Genomic DNA, 20970 nt, shown 5'->3' with positions numbered 1-20970 from the left:
GAGAAAAAGGCAATAGTCAGCAACCTGCAATAATACAAGAATCAGCTAAGCAGAGCCAAGGGACCAAAGACCTTTCCAGCTACACTGCAGGATCACCATTCCCCACACCAGCATGACTGCTTGCTTCTGCAGGACTTGTGTTATTATGGTCTCATCAGAGGAACTTGGCCTAGAAGATTCAGAATTGGAAAGAACACTCATACTGGTAGTAACTGTTCTTCAGTCAGAAACCCTAGCTGTTCAAAAGGGATGAAGGAAAACCAGAGACTGCTCAGATAGCACTGATAGACTGATTCGGTGCAATAACAGTCACCACATCCTCACATTTATGTTGATTTTTTTCCCCAGCTCTATTTTTGCATTCAGTGTTGTAGAAATTGCTCATAAAAGAGCAAGTGCTGTTTTAATTTATCAGAAGAGAGCACCAAGAGTAAATTTGGCTTTGCTATACCAGTTACTATTGAGGCTACTTAAGAGCAAATCAAGAGTAAAGAAATAAAAAACACATCTTCAGGAGAAGTATCTCCTTATGAGCAACAGCAGGCAATTTCCTGATATGTGCATTTCAATACAAAGACAAATCAGAATGCAATCACATCACAATATCGTTATCAAAGAGGCTTCAATAAAGGTCTTTTCTGCCCTTTTCAAACTTTAAAATCATTTAATATGACAGCAAGAAACTTTAAATCTTGTTTATCTTGGTCATACTTGGAGGAAGAGTCCTGCAAGCAAAACTTCTGGGTGTAGAGACAGTGCATCATGATGAAAAAGGAATCTGGCTGGTACAGCTTGTACTTCCCTGGAGCAAAGTAAACTACCGGGGAAAAAACGTTCTTTCCTAACCAATATTCCGAGTCTCTTGTGGACTTTGCCCTTTATCTAATGAAATGTATTCACTGGAATATAATTTTCACTTACAGCAAAGCCAGCCAGGGAGCAACAAAATCTGCGTGAGCATGCGTCCATATTAAACCTCTTTAAGATGCCAAAATTATGTAAAGGGTCCTCAGACTGGGGGAGAACCACCCTGAGAAGTGTCAGCAACCTTCGCCTTCCTTTTCAAATATTGTTATCGCTTGTCAAAAGACATGGGAGGAAAGCCCCAAAACGGGGACCTCCCCCCCCCCAAAAAAAAAACCCAAAACCAAAACAAAACAAAACTAAAAACACCAAAAAAACCACACCACCCACCCAGACGAGGAAAGTATTTATCCTCCAGGGGGCACATGGGAGTTGGGAAGGGCTCGGCTTCGTGAGGATGCAAAGCGGTTTCACCGCGCTTCTGCGGTGAGAGCTATGGCAGGGCACGGCACGGGAATTAGCATTGCCCAGTAAATTTAAAGCGAGGAACTGAGGGCACGGAGGATGGGAGAGATCCCTGCAGATGGGGAAGACTACATCTTCTAGGGTCCTGACTAAATAAAGTGTGCATACAGAGTCACTAAAGAAACAAGAACAAAAATCAGTGTTGGAAATAAAAGTGAAAGAGAAGCTCAAAAACCTGCCAACCCAGCTAACAGCTGTGCAGAATGGTAGAGCCAGGAGAGCCTTACGGCAGCCACCCCCACACAATAGCTACTGGGGGCTTTGGAAAGGCTCAAAACATTCCTGCTTTTTGATTTGGTGAAGGCCTTTACAGAATGATTTAGTTCTTGCAATTCAACCCAGTAAGAATGAGAAGTCAGAGTCCTCATCCACCATAATTCTTTGCAGTGTGTTAACAATCACCAGCATTTTATGGTAAGATGTTACTCAGATAAAACCCAAAACAAACATACATCTTCACAACCTTCCCTGCAGCAGGCAGTGCAGAACTTTCAGCTGGAAACACCTTAAACTGCTCTCAGGAGCCCCCAGGTCCCAGAGCAGAGCCCAAGGCATTTGCAGCACAGGGCCGAGGGGCACAAGGCTGCCGTCCTTTTTAAGTGACCTCAGCAGCAGGGCTTTCACTCCTTCTGCCTGCAGACTGATTCACAGTCCAAACACGTTCCCTGTGAGAGAGCTTGTTCTCATATGCAACATGTAATTGTTAATAACTCAGTGACACACCTGCCCTGCCTCACTGTACCTCCCTGCCTCCTCATTACTTCCATGGAACATCTTTACCTTTTCTGCCTCACTTTTGCACAAAATCAAAATACAATATGCATGGCTGTCTACAGTAAGAGCAGGAGTTTAACGCTGGACTCTGCACTTGATGCTGAGCTCTAACCAGCAAATTACAGAGCCCTCCCTAATTACAATTTAATTAAGATATAGAAAAGAATGCTGGGTCCTGTCTCTAGCAGACAATAAAAAGTACTGTGATGACAGACTAGGTAGCATAGCAGATTGGCAAATGCTGGTATAGATAAAACTGCCTGTATTTTTTGCATGTTAAACGAGTGAGTAAAACACTAAAATCTTGACTTACAAAGTTATAGCTCCCTTTGTCATGTAAGAAATATAATATTAATAGCCATGTTAGAGTATTCCTGATTTTACTTATTCTTTATGTGGCTTAGGAGTACAGGTTGCTTTTTTAAAGGTGTTTATTTGTGCAGTGTTTCCGTTCTTTGCTCTTCTTGTTCCTTTAATTGCTATTAGCTTGGTTTCCTCAAAAACCAGTCCATGTTACTGTCTCTCTGATAATCTTCCTACTCCCCAGACCAGTTCTGGTATCATTAATGCACTATTACCAAGTGTCTGAGGTCCAGTCCACATTCTAGAAGTTTAACAGAAAATGCTGTTACTTATTACAGTTTGTTTTAATGCGCTGAACTCCACATCTCTTTCTAAAAACTACCAGTTTGTTAAAGAAAAAGCCTTAATATTTAACATTACCCACAGAGCTGAAGTCCAGATATGAATTATAAATTCAATGTGGTCTACTGAAAGGCAAACTGTCTAAAATTTCACAGAACAACTAACTCCTTTCTGTGGAGGAGATGACAGCTGCAGGGCTTCTGATGTTTCCCAATGAGGACAAACATGTCCAGGGTCTCTGTTGCAGCAGCTCAGTGCAGAACACCTTAAAGAGAACCTATTTCACTTCACTGCTTCAACTGCCTCCAAGGTATTTATGCAACTCACCTTGCCAATATTGTATTTAAGTCACATGATAACAAATGTTGGCTAAAACTTCATACATGTATGTGCTCCAAAGGAGGACCTGACTGCAAGCTATTGAGAGAATGCAGATGTGCCTTGCAGATCTTTATACCTGTGCAGTACATTTAGTTAGCAGTAACAGGATGGAAAGAATCCTGGAAAGACCTGCTCAGGTTCTGCAGATGGAGAGGCTGGTTTCACTTCAATATTTGCCCCCCTGTTGTCTGAAGTTTCTGGACATACCAGTGCAGAAGTGCCAGTTCCCAGATGCAGAAGTTATGACCACCCAAAGTACTAGTGTGAAACAGTACCATGATGATTGCGTTTGGCTTCCTTCCTCTCCACAATAAAGGTAAAAATTTTCATGCAACACTCCTTCCGAACTCTTTTGCTACAGAGAGGAAACCACTTGGACCACAGCACATGAAAAACACATTGGGATGCCGTGATTTTTGGATGGAAGTCATAGTACCTGTCCTGCTAGGTCAAGAGACTCCTACCAATGAACAAGTCTATGTATGAGAGGCAGAAGAGAAGGGGAATGAAGTATCGAACAGTGTAACAAAACTGCCACGTACTGATAAATGGTGAAATCCCTGGTAAATTTATGTTCTGATGGAATAATTCTGGAATATTTACACCTTACAATTAGCAGAAGTTTTTAGCGACAGCAGAAGTAGCATTGTATAAATTTGAGCCATGTTCCAAATGTGTGAGCCTGCATGAAATCTGTTTCTTATTTTCACTGTTCTTAAATTACAAGTTGCCACTATACTTATCACTTGGTAGCAATAATATGTACAATGAACAACTTCATTCACAATTCTGCAGTGTATTTAAACAGAAACCTGACATTACTGAGTGATGAGAATCTACTGAGTTATGCTGGTCTTCAAGACACAACAAACATAATAATGTTACAACAAAGTACACTTTATTTTCCTTGCCAAACTGCCTGACTAAAGATGGGCTATAGAAAATGCCACCTCATTAAATACATCATTCGCCTACTCTTTACACAGGCACTTACCCTAGAAACATTTTTCCTTCTTTAAATACCCAGAACTTCTATAGAACAAATGTTGCAAACACTAAAAGAGAACAACTTGCGGGACAATGGGCTTCAGATTCATGCTTGCAAGCATTTCAAAAACAGTAGCAAACTCTACACTTAGTTTTTTTCACAGCCTACAGGTTTTAAAGGCCTGTGTCGCATTCTATGGTAAAATTTCAGTCTTAAATATCATCCTGTTTTTCACTGAGAGGAAAATATCACCTGGCCAGCAAATCCAAAATACGAACTTTATGTAACCTTCTAGCCAGCTATTAACATCTGCTACTAGTGCAGAGCTTTGCTGCTCACTCCCAGATGATGCACAGCTGTGCTCGGAGTGCATCTCCACTGTGAATCTGGAGGTATAACCAGAGTGGCTCTTACTGGAACAGGATTGGAAAGGGAAGCATGAGAAATCACAGTGAAAAGATAACTTGGATAGTTTGGTAGTTTGTACCTGCAGTGCACACAAAAGCAGTTTTCTGGACCTTTTACATCTGGAGGCGTTGCACTCCACCATGTGAATTTGCCACATCATTTGATATCATTTATTCAGGGATCTCCATATCATGCTTACAAGAACGGCACAGACATGCTCCAGAATTCAATTTTACCCTTCTGATTTTAAAAATTATACATCTGTTTAAGCAGTGCAGGTCATAATGCAGATGTGTTTACACTGACTTGTATTCAACTTTCACTGTCAGTTTTTTGTACCATCAGCTGGGGTGACCATGTCACCATCAGCTAGGCTGGAGACTGATGTACTCTGGAGCCTAGCCATGTTTAGAAATTATTTCAACCATCAAAATATTTATAAACTTAGCCTTTGTCCAATAACTTGAATACACAAGAGATTTCATTCATACACTTCTGGCTCTAACAGTAAAAGATTCAATTATTTTCAATAATACAAATTCACCTGAAGCGGGTGACATTTTAAGGTGTCATACTGCAGTTTAGACTTACCTTCCCAAAGCTGGCAGCATTAACAGGTTGTGTGTCATTTTTCTCACAGAAGTCCAAGTAATGCATGTAGAGAGCACTTCGAGGAATGCAAACACCTTCTGCAATCTCATAGTTCTCCTCCAGCCTTAAAAAGCAAATATCAAACAGAGAGAACTGCAAGTATGTTGGATGTCCTGCATGGTAAACAGTACAAAAAACTTCACCTTTTAAGACCATATGTTCCGATTCCTCTTGTCTATGAAATTTTGTATGCTATTATTCCTAAGTGCTCCTTCCAATTAATTCCCATAATACTTACTTGCTTCATTTGGTTCACACTTGCTACAAGAATCACAGGCTGTGAGTTCCCAGCAATCTGTTATACCCTAATAGCATCCTGCAGTGAACAAATACATGTGCAACTATGAAACCAGAAATATTTGCTGAGGGGAAGCATTCTCTCCTTTACAGAACACATCACCTTTGGTTTCTGACACTCTATTCACACCTGTCCAGCTGCAAAATTGCTTACCTTGAGGAAGCAGGTGTGGCAAAAGCAAGTAATTTGCTAATACTCAAAAGTGTCCACAAAATCTTATTGTGCAATATTTTCTTGCTATTGTTTATGAGCAAAGTGAAAAAACAAAAAGAAACCACAATCTGAATACAATGCTGAAAAACCCCCAGTGAAATAACATCCTCTTCTACCTTTTAGAAATATACGACTATAAAATCTTAAATTATACGTCAAATATATGAGCAGGTATATGCTTCATCTTTAAAGCTTGAAACTGGTCTCATTATAAATCTGTAGATTAGAAGAAACATTCCTTTGAAATGCCATTTTTATGATTGCTGACCCAAAAATGCTCAAGAGATATTTACATACACACTTAACATTAAACCATAATTAATCTTGTCATTTATGGTGTCAGTCATAAGCATCTACAGTCACACGTGTGCTTGTCTGCCTTGCTGGGTAAGGGAAGAAGTTAGGTGTAACTTCTTCTTAATTGTATTGAAAAATAAATATGCATTCTCAAAAAACTCCAGTTATACATCAAAATATCCCCTGCCATTTCATAGCTGTAGAAAACCTTCCAAATATCCTATTTCTCTCCTTCATTGCCTTTTTCAGGACCTACCTACCTCCCATTTCAGTTATTGTGATCATTTGTGATTGCAAACTATTTTAATAAGATATCTGGCTAGATGAATGGAATTGGTTTGTATGGGCAACATCTATTCTTCCCTGATTTCTACAGAAATATCATCATGGCATCTTTCCTCAATTTCATAGTGCTGTAACAAAACCTCCTTTCAAAACCTGGAGAGTTCGTTTGTATACTATAGCTGCTAATTGGAATGTCAGCTTCCGTGACCAAGACAGGACAGAAAGAAAAGCAGTTAATTATTTCTCTTCATATCTGATGAATTTTTCTCTTTTTCTCTTCTCTTTCACAGAGAGTCATTAGTCTGACACTGAACAATGCCCCATTATACCTGAACTTTTTTTTTAATGATCAAAACCCCATCTTGCACCACTTCTTTTATTTTCCTGTCTTTTATTTAACAACTTTATCATATTTTGAATCCAGGTTCATTCTACAGTATTGTAGAAAAATAATGAATGCAGTCTCCTACCTAGCAAATGATTACCAGTTATAAAATATACATATATATATAAACATTTTATATAGTATTGTAATAAAGTCATGTGAAATCCAGTAGTTCACATTGAAACCTTTTGTACCACTACAGTATAGGAATAAAGCCCCTAATACTTCCACAGGAATGACAGGAATGACAATTTTATCTGTCCCTATTACTGCTTCCCTCCATATACACTTACATAGTTCTAGATTAAATGAGATTTTTCCATACCAGACTCATGGCCGTAGTGTTGTTACAGATTTATTTTTATATCTCAAGACCACAGAACAACTGTGATGGTAACCACTGTTAATCATTTAGAAGATTCTAGAATAGATTAATTTTGATGGACTATAACAACATATAAGGAAGTACGAATCTGGGAAGAATCCACTCCCTAGCTATGCTTTACCCTCCTCTTTTTAAAGACTTTTTATAAATGTTGCAGAAAATAGAATAGTTTTGTTGACTTCAGCTTCACAATACTGCTATTATTCAGAGTACCTACACTATAAGCCAGCAAACTGCATGGGATAGGTTGTCTGTACTTCGAATAGTTCTGTGTTTGGGGAAGTAAACACACACACCCCAAAATGAAGTAAAATAAACACCTTGGTCAACCAGTTCACCACTGAAATAAACATGAACACTTTAGAGCCAAGCTGTAGCTTTACAGATGATAATGAGCACAGGAACTTGGGATAAGCACAGAATACCAGGTATTGCTATATTCATGCCTTAACAGTTACATTCAAGCTTGTGTAGTTTCCCAAATTATGATGTATTTGGCAGTTTCCTCAATTATGATGTATTTGGCAGTAAAGCTACATTTACCAGGCCTTTCACTTCATTTTGTATCATCAAGGAAACAAAACAAAAGCATCATTCCTGTTTCCAGAAAAAGGCAATTTAGCCAGGCTGACAGTCATCCAGACACGATTCTTGGCTTCTTCAGCTATTTTTCATCATCCACATTTAAAATGTTCAACACATTTCAGCTTTGGAAAGGCACAAACATTAAGGATATCTCCCCATGGGGTTGATATAATTTGCTCTTTACAGCAAGATTCCAGACAAGGAATAACTAATAAAGCTGATGGCAATATGAACCCTGTGGCAAAATGTACATATTTCCCTTATGTCTTTGCTATGCTTTCTGTACTCCTTTCTTCCTCTTTTTTGTACCACCTGACATTTCCTCTGTTTCTGTTTTTGGACACTGTCACCTTCACTTGCTCTAAACGGTTGTAGCATCTAACAATAAAAACATGACCAGTTTCAACCTGGCAAACACCAGATGCTGCAGACAATTGTGAGGCTTCCATTTGCTAGAACAAGGGCAGTTTGGCACTGTATCCTCAAAACTGGTCAATAATTCACCCCACCAATTCCACCTCTTGAATCCAGAAGACACGACCCATGCTTGCCCAAGGAACACTCAGATACATTTTTTAGTCTTCCCTGAGTGTGCAAATACTTGGCGTGAGGCCTGATGCTCTGCTTTCGTCTGGGAAGGAGGTTTTTTTTTCCTAGTGGCTGGCACTGTGCTGTGTTTTGGGTTTAGTATGAGAATAATGTTGATAACATTTTCAGGTGTTGCTAAGTTGTGCTTACCCCAAGTCAAGAACTCTCCAGACTCCCACATTGTGCCAGAGAGGAGCTGCACAAGAAGCTGGTGGTGCCCACAACCAGAGCAGCTGACCCAAACAGGCCAAAGGAATATTCCATACCACAGGACATCATACCCAGTAAATAGTCTGGGTTGGCTGTGAGGTGCCCATCACTGCTCAGGGATAGGCTGGGCCTTGGTCAGCGGGTGGTGAGCAGCTGCACTGTGCATCACTTGTTCTTTCCTGGGTTTTATTACTCTTTTACCTTTTCATTAACACTACTACTATTATTATCTTATTTTACTTTAATTATTCATCTGCCCTTATCTCAGCCTGTGGATTTTACCTTTTTCCAACTCTCCTCCCCATCCCAATGAGAGCAGGGAAGGGGAAGGAGTGAGCAGCTGTGTGGCACTTACTTGTTGGCTGAAGTTTAACTACCACACCTGAGCAAGCAAAACTGTCTAACATATAAAGCCATGTCCAACATGTAAAGAATTTCCTCCGGGAAGTTCTCTGTGCAGCAATCCTACAGTGCTGATCACAACAGTTTACCAACCCCTGCGTTCCTGGATGCTACTGCAGTACAAATAACCCAACACTAATGTCTGACTTTCCAGAACACTGGAAACTGCACATCTTCACTCAAAATAAGCTTGCTACTTTAGCAGTTTGACCCTAACTTTTGAGCTTCTCATTTTATTTAGTATATCAATTTCTCCAGGAAATACCAATTCAAAGCTGCAGCACATACGTTGAAAAACATACAGAAACTACCAGAAAACTGTTCTGTAGGTATGACTAGTAAGCTGGGAAACCGTTTACCTACATGCCTGTTGATAAATTCAGCCAACTGTATAATTCAATTTGACACCAGCTGAAGAGTTTAAACGTGAAACTGCATTCTGTTAACTCATGGCACTTGGGGTGGAAGGTGAATGGAGGAAATTGCAAATGCTCCACAGAACTCAAAGGGAAGAATATTTGACCTACCACAACGTGTAAGAAACATAATAAAACAGACAGCTAGAAAACTAGTACACTTGTAAGAGAGAAGGGAAGAAGTTGGGAGCAGCCTTTTCAGAACCAAAATTCTAGGATTCTACTGCAAACACTGCTGAATGAGCATTAGTGTGCACACTACATTCCAGCAGGGCTCAATATCCCAGGAGTTTAGGGATTTACTAACCTTTATGACTGATGAAGCTTGAAAGCATTTGGCAAAAAAAGACTGTTTACTGTATTTGCATGTTTTCTGTTGGGATCAGTATCGCTGGATGCTCTAATTAATGCTGGCTTCTTGGCCACGACATTATTTGATCCGTGGAAAAGGCTCTTAACTGACTTCACTGCAAAATAAACACTGCTCTGAATCTGGGACTGGTGAGACCTACTTGCTATTTTATTCTAGCTAGATAGTTCTTTATTATCCTGTTTGAACTGCATTGAAGCTGTGGGAATGAATCATGAAAAATAATAAAATACCACTATGACGTTTCATTATTATTTTAATAATTTTCCCTCTATCTGTAGTTACTCCCTTTCTTGAGTGTCTGTTAAGGAAAAGTCATTCACTTTTCTTGAACTTCTGAAAAACAGGACTTTCGTGATACAAATAGGTTCAAAGAAACAATAGCTCCAAACTAAATGCCTTTATTTATATTTGCCCATCTCATTATTTGCACTGAAAGTGTATGTAAGTTTCTGAATACCGGCAGCAACCTATTCAAAACCAGGTCATTTTTTTTGGTCTAAAAACCTCACCAATCAACTTTAAAAATCAAATATAGAAGAAATAACCCAAATAATTTTTATGTATATTTCACAGAATCATGTCATTTCACAGGCAGAAAAAATGGAGTAAAACACACTGAATGAATTTTCTTCTGTTTTTTTTTTTTTCAGTGAAATCTCCCAAAAGACTGACAGAAGCAGAGAAAGAAGTTTGCTAACATTTTACTTTTAAAAAGTCACATTTTTTTACCAATAATCTTATGTTTTCATCCAGAAAGTACAAGAAGTACTTCAGGTACTTATGGATAAAGTAAAGGCCTTTCTTTAAAAAGGCTTAAGACAAGCTAAAAACTATGGGATTTCAGATAAGTGTGCTCAGAGGCTTTGCTGTAACAGCTGTCTTCTGCCAGATACACGGAAACTCTCGAAAGATACTTGATCACTTACAGTATTAAGAAATCTAAAGACGAATTAAAAACCTTAACTGAGGCAAAAGTCAACAAAAATCTAAGAGATGACTTACAGCAAAGGATGTCAGAATTATAGGAACACATTACAGAACATGCAGACTGGAACACTGCTAACACTGCTGCAAATCACAGGGAACAGCACTTGTTTATTTTTTATAGCACTGTAGAATAACCATCAAACTATCCTCTCTCTCTTTCTAATTACCCTTCCTTTTTTTTCTCCTCGCTAACTTAGCAAGGGGATTTTGATAAATTAATCAAACCTCAAACTCTTTCTTTTTGTCTTCTACACTAAATTACAGAGATCTCGTGTCAGTAAAACAGTTGGTAAGGATGACCTTCATCAGACACGGAAACAAATGTGAGTCTTGAAAAAGAAAACCCTCAGTACCAGTTTTATTTTTGTAGTAAATGTAACAATGATGACAAACCAAAAACAATCAGCTGGCACGGTGGCAAATAAATATGTTAAGTAGATTTTCTAAATTGTATCAGAAGTTTCCTCTGTTCAAACAAACCCTGTGAGACCTTTGTTGAGAAATGCTGTACAGGGTACAAACGGGCACATTAAACACTTACAGTGAAAGTATCTTTAGAACTCTAAGGTGGCCAAGAGTCTATTCCCTCATCTGGAACACATATAAGAAAAAAAATGCTAATAGGTTTCCTTGATTTTTTTAAAAGGCATCTTACCATTGCAGTGTAGCTGGAGTTGAATGCGGTTTTGATGCTCTATTATTTTCTTTTTCCTCATCTGTTAAGAAACAAACAAAAAGAGCTATGTAATTTCATCAGGAATTGCTCAGGAATTCATAAACTGTTTTATAAAAAGAAATGATTTTGAATGGTAAGATTTTTTAAAACTAATTAAAATATTTTTTTAAAAAAATTAAATGTGCTCAAGTGCCAAAGCTTTCTCAAAATTTTGGAAATGTTGGTAAATATGGAAATATGTTCCCTAAACTACCATCTGTAGACACTGCTTAAGGCACTAAACCCTGCAAATCTCACTGATAGCAGGAGCAGAATGGTGCCTAGGACTATTGACACTAAAAAGGATAAATTAATATAGAAAAAGAGCAACTTTTAGATCTTTTCCAGCATGCCAGAACATGTAAACAGTTTCACTCGCTAAAAGGCAACTGTTGCCTTCCAGAAGTTTTATATTGGATAAGGCTTTTAAAATAATGGGGTGCACCCATTGTTTGATCCTACCATAAGGTAAATATTAGATGTTTGTAAATTTACAGAGATTAATTCTGAATGAGAAGAAGTGTATATCCTGTAATATACTTTATTCCTTTTCAGGTGATTTCTCTGACCATTTTCCCCATTAGCTACTTCCAATGCAACTCTGATTTGCTGACTTTCCAAAAATTTCGATAAAAGATGGATAAAGAAAAAGGTAATTAGAATAAAACTTCAAATATTAGATTCTTTCTAGTTTGCATTTATTCTTTTGAAACAATTTAGAAATACCTATAGAATAATTCCAACTAAATCGTGTTTTGTTAAACATATGGAACATTCCTGGGTGAAAGCTGAGTGGAGCACGGTCAGCAGCTCCAGAAGGGTATTCTTTGGGAAACAGTGTTGTATCCAACACATTTTGAGATTTTAACAGCTTTGTCCCCGCTGAAAGCATTCAGCATAGATGGCTTTGATACCTAAACAATGAGGTAAACCTGTACACCACGCTGCAAGTCGCATTGCTCCATGTAATTAACTTTCAGAAGTTATTTAAGCGAGCCTTTAGAATTCTGGATCTTACGGGAGCCGGGCTATCTCCTCTGAACATCAGACCCTCTTGGGAGGCCTTTTGTGCCGTCCCGGGAACCCACGCACACAAATAAATAACAAATAACGCGTCCCAGCTTGGACGGCTCTGCGTGCAGCCCTCGTCCCCCAGGATTTCTTGCCTTACCCACGGAAGCTGTGCCAGCCGAACCTCCTTTATCCTGCGGCCGCTCCCCTGAGCGCCAGGAAATCCCATCCCGCTGCTCCCCGCGGACCCCCAGCGCAGCCCCCCTCCTGCATCTGCATGACAATGGGCCTCTAATTATTGGGCCGCACACTCCCTCCCTGCCTTTCAGGGCCCGCTTTTATTCAGCGCACAGGACCAACACACACATCTCAAATCGCTTCTAAATTGTGGGTTTCGTTTGTTTTTCCTAAGCAGGCGGCCGGCGTGCAGCACACGGAGCCTGAATGCCGAGCGGCCGTGGCTGCCGCCCCGCCCGCACAAGGACCTGTCACGGCACGGCTTCCACCTGTGCCAGCGTGGCTGAATTCCCCTCTGGATACGTGGCAGACATCAAACATCAAGTCAATATGGAAGTCACACAATTTCTCTACACCCCTTCCGTTCCCCCCCGCGGCTGTTTTTCACTTCCATCAAGAGCGAGCTCCTGTGAGCCGGTGCTGCACCTGACCTGCGCTCAGACACACTTCACGCCAGCCCTACTCTGCTCCTCCCACCTAAGGAATTGTTTTAACAACACAAACTGACAATTAGGCCATAAACTGCAATTTATGTCTCCTTCCTCAGATATCTTTGTTTCCTGGGGATCCTTCAAAACTCCTCAGCATCCTCCCATAACTGTCCCTTAAAACCAAAAAGGAGAAGGACGAACTTCAACTGTAACTCGGAAAATTTCTTTAAGCATTAATTTCCATTGAACAACTGGATTTTCAACAAAGCTAAATTTTTCAGAGTTAGCGCTTGTCACCCCAAAATCAAATCCCTGTACAAGAAAATAGTGCAACTTTGCTCTGTGCCAATGCATCAACTGCCAGCCAAACTTTCACTTTTTCTATTGAAAAGATGGAAAGCATTGCAGATGGTACGGGAATAGATGGGACCTAGAAATGCAGATTTTCAGTATTACATGTACAAGCTCTTAATTCTACCTTGTCTATTTTAACAATATAATCTCATCAGATAATTGACTAGCAGAAAATGTTAAATATCCCTACACTTTATATTTTAGCTGGCAGCAGGGCACCTAATGGTGTCCATATCAAGTAGAGAATATTTAACTCTTGACTCAGGTCTGAGAGCAGATCGCTTTGTCTAGAATGAAAGAGGAAAGGGAAAAAAGCATTTTTTACTTTTTGGCCTGTCATTTTATCAATTCAAATCAAAACAACACTGTAGATTAAAATAAAGCCATACCTTTTAAAATTCAGTACTTTTAAAATCCGACCTATTTTGTAGGAAAAGTAAATAAAGCCACTGAAAAGAAGTCCTGCTTCGAGGCACTGTCAAAGAAGAGACATGACAATTCTACTGTGCCAAATCCAAAAGGGCTTGAAGTCACAAGGAAAAATCTTGTTCCTAATTCACAGTTGCAGGTGTTCCCACACAGCACCTCAGGGAGAAAACCATCTAGCGTGCTCACTCTGCTGCTAGTAGGAGGACTACCAGCATTCCAAGGAAAGAGGTCTTCAAGGTACCTGGTTAGGTGGAAAACCTGGTATTCATCCCAAACTGAATGCAGATAATATCTTAGACAACTGCAAGTGAAACTCTCAGCAGAGAAGGCACATTCAAACATCATAAAACCTAGAATTAACAATGTTTTAGAAAAAAACAGTATTTGTTGGCTCCCAGAGATATCAGAAAATCCTTTTGTCCCAAACTCCATGGAAGTTTCTCTGCTACCCGCTCCATCTTACTTCCAAAATTTTGTTTCAAAGTCACTCAAGTAGAGTCCAGTTTGTATCTTGTGCATGTTTGTATCTTCCCAGAGCTCTCAGTGGTATCCTCTAATATTTGCTGTCTGATTCTAGGTACAGCTTGAGGGATTTCTTACTTCTTGGTGCAAGACACGGAGACAACAGGAGCTGTGCTCAGCAGCTTTGAGCCCGCTGCCTTCAACACAGAGAGTGGAACAACCCAAAGCAAAGACACACCTTTTTTGTAAAGTGCTGGTGTTAGTCTGTTCATCATAACTAAAATGGAGCTAAGTTCTTCTTTCCACTGTGGAGGTATTTGGAGAGCCCTCTATGTTCCAGTGCTGTCTGCATGTTACTCAAAAGCACTGAGGAGCTAACATGCTGTAAGTGTCTTTATATAGATAAAATCCATCCCTTAGTTCAGGTAGCTGCACATTTTTCAGAAGAATATCCTCTTCCTCGGTACCTCCTGCAGGTCAGATTCTGACTGTTCTCAGAAGTGACTAGGCCTTAGCCAAAATTAAATTATAGTACAAAGCTACCTTGTCTCTTACTTACATGTAGCCATAAATGAGATTCAGGCTCATTAGCATGTATTCCATCCTTTTAGAACAGTGGAATTTTTTTAAAATCCTCTGAGAAACATGGGGGCATAATTCTCACTGAGTAGGTATGACTGAAAAAGAAAGAATTTTCTCCAGGGAAAGTTTCAGTGAAAACAAGTAGCTCTTTTTTAAACATTTTTTTTAAATTGAAGAATAAGAGGTTTAGTTCAAACAAAAAACAAAGCTGCTGGGTAAGTCCATTACAGCCAGTATGAACATGGATTTTGAGCACCACTTTTGAAGCACAAAAAGTAGTCTGAATATGTTCTTTTATTTCATAGGAAGTCTACACATTCACATTTCCAAACAAGCGTGAAAATTTGGACAAGCAAGCCTTCCACTTCATCAAGAAACATCATGACTCCTTCCCCAGGAAACAGAAGTTGAAACTTTCGTAAATGTGTATTTGTGTTCTTCCAGACCTCTATTTCAATTTGGATAATATGGTTCAATGCACAGTACTCAGAAAATGTTACAGAGTTGGTTTTTTTAATTATTGGCTACAAGGTTGTACCATTCCCTTTTCCTGTGAATCTTTCGACTAACATGGAATGTGGAAGTGGCAGCAGGAAAAACGTTTTAAAAGCTGGAAAGTGAAATAAAATTTAGTGATAATTTTTATCTCAGAATGTAAAAGTTGTGGTTTGGAAGAGGTCATAAAATGTTCCAAAAGGGTAAGAAGCACCCCAGGAAGCACAGAGATGATGTGAATCCGTGCACATGAGTCATTACTTCCTTTCCCAGTGTAATGCAAGTTCAAGAGGATAGCTGGGTAAGAATGGAAGATTGCAAAGGACCCCTGTGGCCTCAAGTGTGGCTCTGTAGCATACTGCAGCTGTAGAAAAGGAGACCAACAAAACTACTATTCCTGTCCTAAAACCCTATGAACTCTAAAATCATCCAGGAAAAAAAATGGTCACAAGAGCAAGCATTATGCCCAGTAAGAACTTTATCGGTTCACAGCACAAGTTCTCATAATCTTCAGTAGAGCCAAGACCAAAAAAAAGCTCACCCCAACTGAAAACCAGACCCACATTTTCTCTGGTAGTTCAGCCAACAGCTATCTCATGTATGTAGAGACAAAAAGCTAGTCAAGAGGAAGGTGGATTAAACTTTTTTTTTGGTTGCAGATGAAAATTGGACCTATACTGACAACAGCAATTTGATCACCGTTCTGAAGAATTCAAATAGGCTTATGTGGGTTTTCTCAAAACATTTTGCCTCCTGCTTTGTTTGTAACTGTATGACAGAGGCTGGACAGAGAATGACACAGTGGTTTGGAAATTTCTTCATTGGTGTTTGGGAAGTAATAGAAAAATGTTAGAAAGAACTGGAAGTCTAGAAAGGAGCATGGAGGACAATGATTTCTACAGTGAAACTTCTAGTTTGCTCTGGATTTCACAGGTTATTGCGGTGGCTTATTTTGCTTTCCTGCTTCTTGCTCTTCACCTTCTCCCCTCCCTCACCTCCCCCTCAGAACAGGGATGACTTTTCAGGTGGATTAATTCTCTTATCTGCACTGCAGAAATGCTGGTAATCTGTGCAAAGGAAGCATCTGGAAGAACTGGCTATTAAGAAGGAAGCTAGATAAAATCAGCTCTGCCTCTCATTTGGGTTTCCATTATATGCTGTGACAATGTCTTCTGCACACGAATAGTGGAACAAATTCATTTATGTATTTGTTTTATCCGTTCTAAATTCACTGCCTTTCATTATCATTCCTTGGCCCTTAATTCCAGAACCAGAAAACAGAATGAGCCACCATCCCATCTCCTCAATGCCACTGTCTGAAACACCTGCTCCTATTAACCCCACAGGTCCTCATTTTACTAGCCCCAGCTACGTGGAAGTTCCTCACGCTCATATTTAAAGCACATTTAGCAATCCTGAATTCTGACCCTATTAAGAGTCTGAAGACACATCTCATTCATTACAGACTTCTTCCATCACTTTCTCAGTAGCGTCAGAGTGAGATGAACTTTATATATCTCACAGGTTCTCATGAAATTCAAATTAACAAGCTGTTGTTTGTATTTTCACTACAATCCACTACAATTTTTTAAAGATAAATTAATTTCTATTCCTTATTTTTTAAAAACAGAAAAGCCCTCTCCCAGTTTTGTTGTCTATCTTTAAAGGTTCTTGTCCACTGTTCTTAGCTTGGGAGTCATGAATAAATATCATTTTCTACTAACATCTTCCTTCTCCTTCAGAAATATTCCCTCAAAATATATCCTTAGACAAATGAGAGTAAGACCCCAATACAGCAAATTTCTTGATCCATTACAACATTGTGCTACAAGGCATGTAATTTTACCGTGACGTCAAAATAAATAATTCTCTTAAAGTGGAAAAAATGTAAAAGGGAATTGCAGCATTGAAGTTATTTAAAATACAGTTTCTAAACACATATTTATGAAATGTAAATTACTAGTTACTGAATTAAAGAATTCAATCTGCATTAATGTCTTGTAATGTGAATATATGAAGTCCTGAGAGGAAAAGTAGCACAAAGAATATTTTGCTTTAGCCAAATTAAGCAGAACAGAAATTGCATAAACAGGGAAAACTAAATGGTAAGCTAGAAATTGTCTTGAAATTTAAAAAATAAACAAGTTCATTATTTTAATCTACTTTGAAGTCATTTTGATTTCCTGCTATTGTTAAAAATCAAGCTCTAAAATTACTATCACTAGAAAAGAAAAAAAAAGTTATTTTAAAATCAGATTAATAATTGTTTTCTCTCTTTCACTAAAAAAGAAAGCAATATCATGAGTAAGTGATTTTTTAATCTCATGATTGTTTAATTCTTTAGGAAAGTTTTTTTTTCATTTATGTTTTGATATAGTAGTGTTGGAAAACAGCACATTTTTCCTATGTTTGACCACATGGTGTTCGCCAGTGAAAAGCAAAACAGGTGGTTTTTCTTCTAAGCTGATACTAACAGCACATTTTAGTGGTCATCCAAACTTTACTCAGTGACACACAAATTCTTCTGATTGTTTTAACCAAAAAACAGTATTATTTCCTTTAAAAAAAATTAAATATTCCAGAAAAAAAATTTGAAAAACTATTGAATATGTCAAGTGAGTTGACTCTAAGATACACAGTACTAAAAATTTAATCGAGCTGTAGCAACATACACAGCAGGAAATGAGCACTTGGACATGTTCACACTCACTTTAAATGAATGACAAGTTACTTACTTTCATCGTTAGAAACGTTCCCCAGAGAGGTGTGACTGGAATAACGTTTGTTTTCACTTTCATTGAGACATCGTTCAATCCAACTCTCTGCAAAAAAAACCAAAAAACCCACAAACCTTTTTGTTTGTTTGCCTTTGCATAAAATATAAACTTGCAACAGATAAATCTAAAGTGCCAGCAATCAACAGATAGTGATCTTTCACATTTCTATTAAAATGTGCTTGGTCTGAGGATATTTAGCAAGAAAATCCTTCCTTGCTTTCCAACTTAACTGTTGCTTTCTTGTTTCATTTTGTGGGGGGGCATTGCTTTTAAACTACAGAGGCTGAAACACGTCTGTGTACAAAACAAAGGTCCTCAGGGTATTCTGTCCCTCATCACACGATACATTAAAACATAAAAATCAAGTGAAACATGGAAATTGCACTAGTTTCCAAGTCTTAGTCTGGCAAAGGCTTACATCCTCGAGTATTCCCGCTGGTTTTGGAAGAAATCTTAATGGGTATAAAATCAATCATTCATGTGAATTTTGGTTAAATCGAGGATCAAACAGTGCTGTGAAGCCCAGTCCTACAATCTCGTTCATACTGGTGGAGTCCCAGGCACTACTGAGATCTTTTCCTCACTGGTACAAGTCTAACGTAGCAAGTCAGCAGCCACTGAGCTGCTCAAACCTTTGTCACCCCACAGTGCAAATGCAACCACTCCTGTTCCTCCCTGGTTTTCAATTCATTCCCGCCAGTCAGATGAGTTACCTACAGCATTACATTGATTTGAATCCCCTGTTCCTCTGGAAACTATAACTTACATCCCCTGATGACTTTAGAGGATGCATCAGGCTCAGCAGAATATACTGTTACAGGTCTTCAGGGCAAAAGTTACACCTTCTTATGTGTTTCCTTGGACAAAGTATGAAATATGAGTTCTTGAGTTTGCCTAAATCCCTGGGTATTGCTACAATAAACTGACGTCCTCCATAAGACTATTTTTCAAGGGCGTGAACATGTGCAGAAATGAGTTTATGATCAGAGAGCTCCCTGTGGTCAAAGCAAGAAAAGGAAGGGATAGATGGGAAGGTTGCAAGGCAGCTCTGCAAGTTACAACAGGAAACAACCCCACTGAGTGAAGAGATGCACAAGAAATAAGGGGAAACAGGCCTTGCTGTCAGCAAACTGCCAGAGCCAGAAACACCTTCAAAGACATGGAAATGGCTCCAGATTCCTTTCCATAAGCCCCCCCCACCAGACACCAGGCTAAGTCTGCCAGCCAGCAAAAGCCCATCACAAAGGGCAAAAGCCCTTCAAGCAGCAGGCTTGAAGGGAAAGCAGGAACCCAGTGTCTTGGGAAAGGTACCCCTCTGGTTTATAGAGGATAAAAGTTGGTTTGACTTCACTTCAGCACTAGATGCCAATAAACAAACGAATAGTCATGGCCAAATACATCCTGCAGGAAAAACGCTTTTTAGACCGAGGCAGCTGCCTAAACTTGTGCATATTCCTCTGTACACAGCCCCTCCACTGCCATGTGAACAAAAGGGCAAAGGCACCTATGCAGAACCTCAGAAAGGATGTGCTGAGAGCCCTCCAGAGCTGATTCGCAGGCCCTGCCACAAGACTCCAGGTACCGTTGCTTGGTGTGCTTGTGGTTTTCAGGCAGTGTTGTGGCAGCTCCAGACTATTCTCCTCCCCACGTATTCACAGTAGGAACATGCTGCAGTGCTGTCTTCATCAATATAAGTACGTTCCTGTGTGCATCTTCCTCAATCATCATCACACTTGTGCCTAAGAAGCCTCACAGCCACACAGCCTGCTCCTTTGAGGTACTTCTCTGAAAACAATCAAAAACCCCACTTGTTGGCAGTAGATTTTTAAAGGATATTTCTCCTCCCATCAAATTCAACACAGCCTTGTTTAAAAATCACTGTAAGGCTGCTGACACCACGATGTAAAACCTGCCAGCAGGGCCCGTGCTGTGAGATCAGCCCCCGCTCAGTTACAAACCGACAAGCCGGTGGTGACTCCAATTCGGAGGCTTTTCCTGCTTGTGCTGCTCAGCTGCATGGGGTGGGGATGTATCACCTCCTTGTCTAAGGGCCAAGAGAAGGATATGGCTGCTTTGTGCCAGATTTCTTTAACTGCCCTAAAAATGAGCTCTCCAGTCCCGTTTTAGCACTGAGAGCTGTCTTACAGGTGAAGAGAAAGTTTCTGCCGAGGGCAACATCAGAGAGAGGTGCAAGAAGCCCTGGGAAAGATTACCCTACATCCTCCTCCTCCTTTCAGCACACAGCCATGGCTGTATATAATTCCCTTGGCTCTGAGCCCAGCTGCAGGGAGTACAAGCAAAGGCGGCTGCCATTAGCGCCAAGGGGAGACCGATGCCCAGCTCTGCCCTTTCTTTTCCTGCCGGCACTGAGAGCTGGGAAGCTGGGATGCATCCTCTTCCCTCGGCAGCAGGGAACTGGCAGCAGCCATCTTTAGGCAAATTCCCTGCCTAAGTAGTAGAAAAAAACTCCAACTTTTAAAGCGTCACTCAATAACCATTTTCATCGCCCTTGTTCGCGCAGTGTCTCGGATAACCGCACATTCCCCTTTCTGACGGGAAAAGCAGCCAGTTTACACTGCCACACATAAAGCCTGGAGCAGGGTGCAGTTACTGTTTAATTATGTGCTGCAGCTCCTTTGGTCCTGAATCACCCCGGCTCAGCCTGCTGCAGCCTGAGTCTGGCTTTCTCTTTGTGGCCTTGCATTTAAATAGCTGATAGAAATTCTTCAGGCCTGAAGAGATACATGACCTGTCTGGCAGCAAAGAATGAAGAAAACTAACTCTTTTGAGCAAAAATATCAGGGAGCTTGTGGCAAATTTATCAAATTATTTTGGCAGATGTCAAAATGTGATAAAACCAACTAACTATTTAAAAGT

General features: G+C 39.8%; 1 protein-coding gene across 1 annotated transcript in view; it reads right to left on the bottom strand.

Moving 5' to 3' along the window:
- The window catches only part of RFX4 (regulatory factor X4), an 87906-nt gene that overhangs the window by 50457 nt on the left and 16479 nt on the right, over nucleotides 1-20970 (bottom strand). Inside the window, exons 2-4 of the mRNA XM_066183978.1 lie at nucleotides 18052-18138; nucleotides 11256-11316; nucleotides 5117-5240 (exon numbers count right to left, since the gene is read on the bottom strand). Coding sequence (XP_066040075.1) covers nucleotides 5117-5240; nucleotides 11256-11316; nucleotides 18052-18138 — 272 coding nt within the window. The remainder of the gene's footprint in view (nucleotides 1-5116; nucleotides 5241-11255; nucleotides 11317-18051; nucleotides 18139-20970) is intronic.

This window comes from Chamaea fasciata, unplaced genomic scaffold, assembly GCF_029207755.1.
Source record: "Chamaea fasciata isolate MVZ Bird 193981 ecotype frontalis unplaced genomic scaffold, bChaFas1.0.hap1 SCAF_5, whole genome shotgun sequence".
Taxonomy (NCBI): Eukaryota; Metazoa; Chordata; class Aves; order Passeriformes; family Sylviidae; genus Chamaea; species Chamaea fasciata.
The sequence above is the reverse complement of the archived record's forward strand: the minus strand, read 5'-3'. Positions and strand labels throughout refer to the sequence as shown.